Source organism: Orcinus orca, chromosome 3 (genome assembly GCF_937001465.1).
Source record: "Orcinus orca chromosome 3, mOrcOrc1.1, whole genome shotgun sequence".
Classification (NCBI taxonomy): Eukaryota; Metazoa; Chordata; class Mammalia; order Artiodactyla; family Delphinidae; genus Orcinus; species Orcinus orca.
In genome coordinates, this window is record NC_064561.1 from 143078662 (window position 1) to 143089720 (window position 11059).

At 41.0% G+C, this 11059-nt stretch overlaps 1 protein-coding gene across 1 annotated transcript; it reads right to left on the reverse strand.

The window, feature by feature from the left end:
• Nucleotides 1-303: 303 nt before the first annotated feature.
• LOC101283420 (granzyme A) lies at nucleotides 304-9990 on the reverse strand. Its single transcript, XM_004275138.2, has 5 exons — nucleotides 9893-9990; nucleotides 8012-8159; nucleotides 5900-6041; nucleotides 1912-2184; nucleotides 304-821 (listed from the first exon to the last, which is right to left on the reverse strand). Exons 1-5 carry the CDS (start codon nucleotides 9951-9953, stop codon nucleotides 669-671), a joined length of 777 nt encoding a protein of 258 aa, XP_004275186.1. The 5' UTR covers nucleotides 9954-9990; the 3' UTR covers nucleotides 304-668.
• Between the last annotated feature and the right edge of the window lie 1069 nt (nucleotides 9991-11059).

Here is an 11059-nt window from a genome sequence, read left to right on the forward strand (position 1 = left end):
GATTAGCTAAGGCAAAATACATATCAAGATACTGGCTGGACTGTGGCCTATTGGTCTATGAAATTTTAGTCTACTTATAATTAATAAATGATGCAATTGTCCTGAACTATCTCTAACCTCAAATTCCAAATTTTCCAACTATCTAAAACACACATTGCATCTTTCCCACTGTATTTATAATTAGAATTTTTGTAAAAAGTTAAACTATACAGAAGCATAGAGTAGGAAGTGAAAAATCCCTCTTTATCTCTGTCCTTATTCCAACATGGAATAGAATATCAGGCTCTAAATTCCTAAGGCCACAAATGTTTTGTGGTTTCATTTGGAAGAAAGAAGAATATTCTAAATTTCCCTGAGACTGACTTCCTTTTACGGATGAACACAAAAGTGACAATCCTCAAATTCTGAATAAAACAGAGAATCACTGAACTGGGGAACTTTTTCTCAAGGGACATCTCTTGCCATGGATAGAGAACATGTGATGAATCAGTCTTCACTAGTCGTGGAAGAGTGAAGGCAGGAGGTTATTTCTTTCATTGCTAATTTTATTTCAGACAGACTGTCATTTGTACACGAGGTTAAGAGGGTTGTGTGGTGTTTCTTCAGATCGGTCAAGTTAAAACACCCTTTACTTGGTTACCTCAATTTTCTACTTTGAAGAAGAAATGTTATATTGCTCCTGCAATGGTTTTCTTTATCCAGTTGAGGTATTTTTTGGTAAGGAGAATGTAGATGCCAGGTTTCTGGGGGTTACCACACTTCCCAAAGGAAGTGACACCTCTGAAAACGTTATCACATATCAGAGGACTTCCAGAATCCCCCTGGAAAAGAAAGTCATATGTTTTAAACAAGAGTGCTTTCCAAAGATATTTACTTACCTTTTTAGTCATTCATTTATTCACTCATTCGCTCACACATTGTTTCTCTCTTTCCTTTTTAAAGGCTAATTTTATATCTCTTTTTATTAATTGTCTGCCCTCAGCATCAATTAACACAGATTTGTTTATATTTTCTGATCATTTTCATTTTGCAAAAGGCAATTCTGGAGAAGATGTACAAACTCATTTTCATCAGTAAAACAAAGAAAGAATAACAAAGGAAGCCTTTAAAATAATTGTGAAAATAATTGTCTCCTTCAGTTGACCTGTATCCCCTTTTCTTGGTCAGTAGATGTTAGGGGAAAAAACTGAATGTAGGCGCTGCCTGAAGGCATGAGATGGGATCTGAGCTACTCCCTGCTCTGAAGGAGGACATGGGTTAAGCCGTCTCAGACCAAGGAGTACTTGTGATAGTTCAAACAATTTTTAGGGATCTTTTCCAGTTTTCATCAGCCCTCATTTCATATTCTCTCTGACCTTGCAAACCGCTTCTGGATCATGAGTTCCAAATAGGGCCAAACCGTAGTCAAGCACATGGAGAGGCAGAACAACGCAGGAGTTGGGAATCAGATGGCCCCAGTCTAAGTCCAGGTCCTCCCCACTGACAGTCGAGTTATCTAACTTGGGGAAGTAACTTTCTAAGCCTTAATTTCCCTATCTGTAAAATAGAGTTGGTAATAATAGTGTCTATCCCATGGGGCTATTTGAGGATCAAGTGGTATAGAGTATAGGACTGGATATAGTTCCTGCCATCTGATAAATGCCCGCTGATGTGATCAGTTCTGAGAGGGCTGAAAAGCATCGATAAGCGGTGGTTAAATGGGATCCTGATTATTAGGAACGAGAGAAGTTTCCCTGGGCAGAACGTTTCACTTGAGACAAAGGAGCACACACCAGCCCAGTGTCAAGCTGACGTTCTTGCAGGCCTCACACATAAAAAGTAATAATGACAGTCCGCCGTCTTGTTCCTAGGCACTCTATTTAACCTGATTTCCTATAGCCCCCAAACGGTTAAAATTTTTAATTTACTTACTTCACATGAATCATCTTCACCTCTTCTACCACCAGCACAGATCATACTGAGATCAATAACTGGATTAAAATTATAGTGCTGGGCATCATTGCATATTTTCCTATCTATCACAGTAATGTTGGCTTCTCTCAAGGCACTTGAAATTTTGCACGTGTCTTTTCTGGTGCTTCCCCATCCTGCCACATGACACTTGGTGTGGGGTTTGACATCGTCTCCTGTTTTCGGTAGCCGAAGTATTCCTACAGCTTTGGTCATAGTTGCTTTACCATCCAGCTAGAAAAGAGACAGGAGATGCAGTTTTAGGGAAGGACAACAGTAACCAAACCCAGAAAACAGCTCTGACTGAAATAGATATCTTGCTTATTTAGCATGTTCTTACGAAGGACGTGGCCGAAGTCCTGTTCCAACCTAATTGACCATCAGTTACTGATTTTTTAAAAGTCATGGCGCACCTTTTCATGCATGTTTTGCTAGGCTAGTCTAGATAAACTTCAGTCCAGTTGACCTGTCAGTGATGAAATTATGTTGGTGGTGGCTGACAGCTCTGTGGTTGAAAAGCTGTATTGGAGAGTGCCATCATTATTTTATTCAGGTGGTCTTAGGTTTGTGAACTGACTGGTACTGAGACCAATGGAAGGAAGCCAGGGCTCCAGGTGCAGTGGGGCGGGGTGGGAAAGGGGCCAGTGTCCTCATTTTCCACGTGGAAATGTGGCTTCCCCGCTTCTGAGCAGGTGCTAACCAGCCTAACTGCCTTTGGGGGCTCACCCACGCTCTGCCCTTTTCTTTGATTCACTAAAGCTCTCTTCTTGGCTCACCACCTTGCTTTCTCTCTTTCTGAAAAGTCAAGGCAAGGAGAGCAGGGAGTGTGATCAAGGTTCAGTAGAGGGTAGAGGAAGATAATTCTACTTCTTTCTTTTCTTCTTGCCTCAAGCTGTAGGGAGTCCTGGTGTTACAGACCTTCTAAAAACATTAAGAGCACAGCAGCAAAGGCCACTGTCACGTTCCTATCATTGCATTGCTTTCAGGCTCCACTTCCTGACATTAGACAGTCCCCACTTCCTCAGTGCCCACTCTGAGTTGCTGGTGTGCCCAACCCTTACCCTGCTAGCATTTAGAAAGTGAGATGGCCATAGTCTAAAATCTCTCCATAGAACATGACTTCAAATGCCTACATGCAACGTCTCTCCTCTCCTACTCATGCTTTCTCACAGCCTTCATGCTTGTTATCTGGTTGGATGGACAAGGAGACAGGAGAACCCCCAGAAAGGACTTCAGGTCTGAATGAATGGATCAGAATTGGAGTCGGGTTGCATATGTTTGTAAGTAGCTCTCCTGGGGTCAGCCACACACAGCAGTGATGAGCACATCGGTAGGTTTTAACCGTGGAAGGTTGACCGCAGGGAGGTCCTGATGCCCTCTTCATGAGTTCTCTAGCAACATCACCCCACTGGCCACAGTGTCAGAGGTGAGAGGGAGTTTCCTGACTTTACTTCAAGACCAAGAACGCCTCACACCCCCTACTCACCCCACACTATTGTAAAGGTAAGATTTTTAGTTCCTGAAGGAGGCTTGACAACTGCTACCACTTTCTTGAAACCTGAGCGCAGAATCTCTTCTCTTGATGACCTTTGCCACTGTCTGGCTTAATTCCATCCCTTATCCAACATTATTCAGGAAATATTTATGGAGGGCCTGCTATGTACTAGGAACTATACTACCTGGTACAGGGCATACAAATAAAAAGACAAAAATATCTGTTCTTTGAAGCTTACATTCCAGTGAGGGGGACAGACAAACAAACTAAGGTACATCAGGAGTGCGTGCTGTCCATCATCGGATGCATGGATAGAGAAGATGTGGCACATATATACAATGGAATATTACTCAGCCATAAAAAGAAACGAAATTGAGCTATTTGTAATGAGGTGGATGGACCTAGAGTCTGTCATAGAGTGAAGTAAGTCAGAAAGAGAAAGACAAATACCGTATGCTAACACATATATATGGAATTTAAGAAAAAAAAATGTCATGAAGAACGTAGGGGTAAGATGGGAATAAAGACACAGACCTACTAGAGAATGGACTTGAGGATGTGGAGAGCGGGAAGGGTAAGCTGTGACAAAGTGAGAGAGTGGCATGGACATATATACACTACCAAACGTAAAACAGATAGCTAGTGGGAAGCAGCCGCATAGCACAGGGAGATCAGCTTGGTGCTTTGCGCTTTGTGACGGCCTGGAGGGGTGGGATAGGGAGGGTGGGAGGGAGACGCAGGAGGGAAGAGATGTGGGAACATATGTATATGTATAACTGATTCACTTTGTTATAAAGCAGAAACTAACACACCATTGTAAAGCAATTATACTCCAATAAAGATGTTAAAAAAAAAAAAAAGAAGAAGCGCGTGCTGTGGAGAAACACCGCAGGAGGGAAGTAGGCCAAAGAGTGCCCTCTACTGGACAGGGGAGGGAATTGCCTTTCCCTGCCCAGGGAGTGGGACTGGAGGGAATCAGAGTATGGGTGAGGAGGGTTGACCCGAGAGACAGGCCCAGCCTGAGAGTCTCAAGGCAGATAGTATGGGGGTCACTGATAAGTATTGGGGAGCAGGGAATGTGGGGAGTTTGCCGGAAACACATGGCACTCTAGGACCCTGTCTTTACTCCTACTGATGAGGGTGTGTGGATCCCCTGAGCATCCTCTGGACTCTTGCTAGGGAAGCTCCTCATCAAGCCCCTTTGGACAGGTGTGAACCTCAGCTCACACTCTGCCTTCCAGTTCTGCCTTTTCTATTATACTTTCTGCACAGCAGCCAGATAATCCTTCTAAAAACAAGTCTGATCATGTCACTGCCCAGCTTAAAACACTTTCCCATTTCCTTCCCCATAAAGTTCAAACTTCTTCCCATGGTTCACAATATGTGGGTCCCCGCTTTCTCAGATCTCATGATAACTTCCCTTTCTTCCCTTCTTCTTCCAAATGCATTTTCCAGAAAGACTCCTCTTATACACACTGCTCTTCCTGCCTGAAAGGCCCTTTCCTCCTTCTTTCCTACTAACCCCTGCACCTTCTCTAAGAAAGCTTCCCTGACCGCCTGGACACACCACGTGCTCCCGTAGAGTCCCCGTCTTAGTCATCTCCATCACCGATGAGTCACATACCACCAGATCAGAGCTGTTGATATATGTGTCTGTCTCTCCCACTTGACTGTGAACACTTTGAGAACAGAACCTATTTATCTTATGAGGAAGAGAAAAGCTTACTGGCACTCACAGCTGGGCCACGATTTTTCCTGCTGATCATGAACACTTGTCATAGAGCACCAATATCAGACAGGGTGAGCCTCAAGAAGGGAGCAAAAACCAGGCCGCTCTGCAGTCACGTTTGAGTACAGGCAAAAGCAAGGTCATTGTGCCCACCACAAAAATGACCAAGCGCCCCCTATCGGCTAAAACGAGTGATTGCTGCTTCTTATCAATCACAGATTTAGCCTCCTAGATAAGTAAGATTCACTGAGATACTCAGTCATAGAATTACCCCACTTCCTGACAACAGTCAGTTCAGAGCAAACTCCTACTTCCTAGAACCCTCCCCCTCATCTGACAAATCCTAGGATAAGCCCCATCTAACACTCTCTTACTGAGCCACCCTATGGTTCCTCATGGTGTACAGTCTCCCTTGCTGAGCAAGAATCAATAAATGCAATGTGGTCTGTCTGCAGTTGAGTTGCTGGTGGCATTACCACTTTGGATTGACAGGTCTTACCACAGTAGGACTTCTGTCAATATCTGTTAAATTGGACTGAATTCCAAGAGGGTGAACATCTGTACAATTGCGCTGGGTCCCAGCTGTACTTCTTACCCTTACATCCTGGCATTAGCCAACCACTGGCTATGAGGCCAGTGTGTAAAAACTAGTTTCAAGTTAAACTGATCAAATTTCAAAATTTTGCAATTTCAAAATAGTTATTGAAAAAAAACGCCGTGTTTACCTGAAGGAGTTGAAGATCCCCTTCAAATGTCTGTGGATTGAAGCATGGATGGGGAATTGCTTTTTCAATGGAAAATACTTGGTCATATTTCTCTTTATGGGAGGTAGAGTGGGCCCCAAGAATAACTCGAGGATTGCCTTTCCTGGAAAAAAACAAGGACGATGTATCATTTATGTGAGAGAATAGATGAAATTAAGCATGAACTGAATTTATTAAATCTGACCAGTTATTTCAGATGGTTTCCTATTTATAAACAAGCACAGCAAGGCAGGGGGGAATTTATGAGGTTTTTTTCTTTTGGTGTTTTAGTTACTTTTTATTTGTTTATTTATTTATTTTGCGGTACACGGGCCTCTCACTGTTGTGGCCTCTCGCGTTGCGGAGCACAAGCTCCGGACGCGCGGGCTCAGCGGCCATGGCTCATGGGCCCAGCCGCTCCGCGGCATGTGGGATCTTCCCGGACCGGGGCACAGAACCCGTGTCTGCTGCATCGGCAGGCGGACTCTCAACCACTGCGCCACCAGGGAAGCCCTGTTTTAGTTATTTTTACCTAAAACTCCCAAGACATGTGTTATCTTAGGTGCTTCAGCTTCACATCTTTTCAAGGAAGAAGCAACAGGAGAGAAATCCCAGGTCTTCTGGCAGAGGCAAGAGCGTTGGTTGGCAAGGCCTGGAGAGGTATGCTTGGGTGCTGACCAAAGAGGACTGCTGCAGGAAGAGGAGCTGCCAGTGTCTCCATCTGCCTTGGATTTGTGGAATCAACACCTAATGGAAGAGACTCAACCCAAGACCTAGAGACTAAACCTAAGAGTGAGAGCAGAGGTAGTGGGTTTGCTTTTCTGTGTTTCAGGGAGACCGTGTACCTTGCTTAAGTCTTCAAAGATGACAAAGATGGGGCTTCCCTGGTGGCGCAGTGGTTGAGAGTCCACCTGCTGATGCAGGGGGGCACAGGCTCGTGCCCTGGTCCGGGAAGATCCCACATACCGCGGAGCGGCTGGGCCCGTGAGCCATGGCTGCTGAGCCTGCGCGTCCGGACCCTGTGCTCCGCAACGGGAGAGGCCACAACAGTGAGAGGCCCGCGTACCAGAAAAAAAAAAAAAAAAAGATGACAAAGATGGAAAAGAGTCAGGCTTTTAATAGGTAAGACTGAAGAAATGAATCAACTTTATAGTGAAATTTTAAAGCTGAATCTAAACACACACAGGAGCAAATAAACTGCTAGCCGCCAAGTCTAGTTTGTGAACCTAATGATAGCTAATCTGGGAGAGGTGCGTGCAAGCATTTCTTGATTTGCCGGACAGACTTTGCACCAAGTGGGTCTGTTAATCAAAAGTGCCAGTGGTGATCTTCACAGTGTACATTGTGCTGAATTTCCTACTTGATAAATTCTCATTTGATACAACAACGTAATGCAGATCTCTTTTGATCTTCTTTGTGGGAAGCTAGTTTTTAAGTCTCTTCTTTTATTGATGCAATTTATGCAAAAGTGAGCAGGGAAATAGTAGGTACCAACAACAGGTACTGTTAAAGAAAACAGCAGCATATCCTTGTGATAAACGTTATTTTGACTTTCAAATCACAATTAGGAAAAACATTAGTTTGAACCATAGGAAATGTCTATTTTGTAAAGTCAAACAGTTAAATATCAGTAATTTCTTATGGTTCAATCTAATATGTAGCAACATGGGACAAAACTAATTATATAATAGTAAGTAAATCGCTTGTAATCATAGAGAACACTTAACTTGCTCAACTGTGTAAAATATACTTATGGAAAAAGCCTGCAACAAAATATAGCAAAATATTAACAGTGATTCTGTGAAGTTGATAAGATTATGAGTGCTATTTCTCACCATTTTTTTCAAAATGTTGATAATATTGGTATTTATAGCCAAAAATATTTTTAAATAATATGAGAAAATGGTCATGTATTTCAATTTTATTCTATAGGATCTGGCCTTTGCTTATAGAGATAAACTTAATAATAGTACATATCAGTGAATGTGCTTGTGTACTTTCTTCTCCATCACTTGGACTTCATTTTCACAGCCCCTGTCCACCCCCCCCACCCCGCAAGCTGCCTGAGAATGAGAGGAGCTCAGAATTACTTACAGGTCACAGTGAGCAGCTGTTAACACCCAGTTTTCTTTGATCAAAGCCCCTGCACAGACTTTCAGCCCTTTGATTAGAGCCATGTAGCGTCTTGTGTGAGGTGGTACTTCTTTTCCTCTTATAATTCCCTCACAGGATACTGGAAAAACTAAAAGAGTGATCCAGAGTGAAATCCTATCTTACCAAGTCATGCTTCCCTCTGAAAAGTTCTGATATAATGAATAGATCGAGATCGAGTACATAGGTGTGCACTCTGCGTCAGGGAGAGAAGATCAAAGCAGTCCAGGTGGCACAGAGTTTTTAAAATTTTCCATGACAGCTCTGTATAATAGCATCTTGAACTTAAACAATCTTCTCTTCCTCAAGAATGCAAAACACCTTTAACATAATGTCTGTCTCCTTCCTATCCCTAGGAGGTAGAAAATGTCAGGCAATAGAGTCTCTTTTCTTAAAGCTCAAAAAGCAAAAAGATTAAAGACTTAACATCACACAGTAAAAGCAGATTGGGGAGAAACCCCATTCTCCTGTTTCTGCCTTTACTAGTCTGTTCACTTCCTATTACAGGCTGCATTTTCTCAGTCTTGGATGGGACACTGTGTTATTGACATTAAAAATCTCACAGTGTTCCATGGTGAGATTATTATTTGGAATGATGGTTTGGTAAGTTATATTAAATTCAAAGAAAAAAATCAACAACTATAGTAGCAATAATAATGAAAGCATCTATGATTTACCAGGCACCGGTTAGTTTCAGACACTGGTTCTGATGTTTGCTACAATGCAAGGTGGGTGTTATTATTCCCATGTAGAGATAAGGAACATGAAGTTTAGACAGGGCAATTACCTCGCCCAAGTTTGCACAACTAATAAATAGCAAAGCAGTCTTCTAATACAGTTCCGCAACATGAAAAATCATATCCTTTCCATTGTGATGTACTGTTTGCCTAAAGTAGTGGCTCTGTACCTTTGTTAGTTTTGAAATATAGAGCCATTTGAGAATCTGATATAGTACAGACACACAGATGCATGTAAATATTTGCATACAGTTTTGGGAGAGTCACAGACTTCTTGATGCCCATCCATGGCCTTGAAGGAGCTCATGGATCCCACATTAAGAATCCCAGCTCTGAAGGTATCATTGAGCTATAAGATATCATAGTGTGTGGTTAAGAACCTGAACTCTGGGTCCAAATCCCAGCCCTACTACTTACTAGTTGATGACTTTAGTAAATGGACTTAACCTCTCTGTGCCTTGGTTTCCTCATATATGAAATGGGCTGATAACAATGATACTTAAGAAGAGCATAAGTAAACCACATAGAATACTGCTATACTTCATTGTAAGTTTTATGCAGTGTTGGTGTGCACGCACGCACACACACACACACACACACACAGTTCATTAGAGTATTTTACATTGATGTTATTGCTTTCTTCACCACCCCCACTGCTGGAAATAGGCACTCACAAATACCTTCTGAAAACCAAAGTTTTAAGATTTATCTGAGAGCTATGACTACTCAGTTGTAGCTGTATGACTGAGCCCTCCAGTTAATAAGTAATCTATCCATCCCCAATTTAATGGCTTTGTTGGTTTTTCACTTGAAGGTTGAGCTCTGTAGATCTGGCCTGAATTTATGATAACCTCCAGATATAGTTAATGCTTTCATATTTTTGCTGTAGACACAATAGAGTATGTTTTCATCTTAAAAAGCCAATATACCATTTAGATAGCAAAGAAAAAAGGTAACATGAAAAATTATTGGAAATTAAGTTGTGATTTCTTTTTCCCTTTTACACAATATTAAACAAAAATTAAAGCAATATAAAATTCTATTTTCTTATAAGCAAAACTAAAAAGCATATGGAAATATGTCTTACCTCCAGGAATTAGAAGGAGACACATGCCAGTGGGAAAAGAGAAAAGGAAAGGAATTTTCATGGCTTCTGTTACTCACATATGGAGACTATTTAGTTTCAGGTACTGACTTAGTCATATATAATGAAACACAAAGGATGTGGGTTCTTTCTTTTTATCTTTCTCTGCTATGTGGCTAAAGAGTTTGGTATTTTATTACTGGAGAACATAGCTTTATTTTAGAGATGGTGTGGTTACTTATTTGTTTCACATTTCCTTCAGGGTTAGACCTTTCCTACCTTAAAGGGTAAATGTGAAGCCATGGGGACTGTTTCATTTTTATTCATTATTATTATTTTTAATACATCTTTATTGGAGCATAATTGCCTCACAATAATGTGTTAGTTTCTGTTGCACAACGAAGCAAATCAGCCATGGGGACTATTTTAAATTAAGAACATTAAATAGAAAATTGCTCTTCTTTGGCAACTTTTTCACTTTCAAATATGAGTTTATCTTAAAAATCTGAGAATTCAAGTCTGTATAAGAAATTATTTTGAAATAGCATCTTTAAACCTATTCTAGTGGCGGAAAGGACAGATATTTGATGCCTTCATTGTTGAGATTGCTGGGTAAGCATCAAGGGAAAACTGAAGTTAGATTCTTAAAGCACACCATTCAACTATAAAAGCACTAACTGAAGATACAGATATTCACACACAGGTAGAAATGAGAAAGGGACTTTGAGATATGACATCAAAGGCAGAATTTGTAAGAGATTGATAGATTCAATGATGTAAAATTGAACTTTCTGTACCTTAACACAGAAAACACAAAGCCAAATTGCAAACATTTTCAATCTATGTGACACAAATGGATATTTTTATAAAGCAATAAGAAAATATGAACACCTGAAAAGAAAAATGGTCAGAGAATTTGAACAAGTAATTTACAAAAGAAGAAATAAAAATGACTCCTATCTTCCTAACCTATGGAGGAATGCATAATCACATAGCACAAGTTATCTGTAATAAAAATGCAATTTAAAACATTTAGGTACTATTTTTGCCTGTCAAATTACTAAAAATTAAAAAACACACAAAAAATACTCTCTGTTATTGGTAATTCTCATGTGTTGATGGTATTTCAAACTGGTATTTTCTACAAAATCATAATTTTTCTTTAACTTC

Coding starts and splice junctions, on each gene's coding strand:
- LOC101283420 (XM_004275138.2), bottom strand. CDS start 9,953: ATGAAAATTCCTTTCCTTTTCTCTTTTCCCACTGGCATGTGTCTCCTT. Junction 8,160..9,892: donor TCTCCTTCTAATTCCTGGAG/GTAAGACATATT, acceptor TCACTCTTTTAG/TTTTTCCAGTATCCTGTGAG. Junction 6,042..8,011: donor ACAGCTGCTCACTGTGACCT/GTAAGTAATTCT, acceptor GTTTTTTTCCAG/GAAAGGCAATCCTCGAGTTA.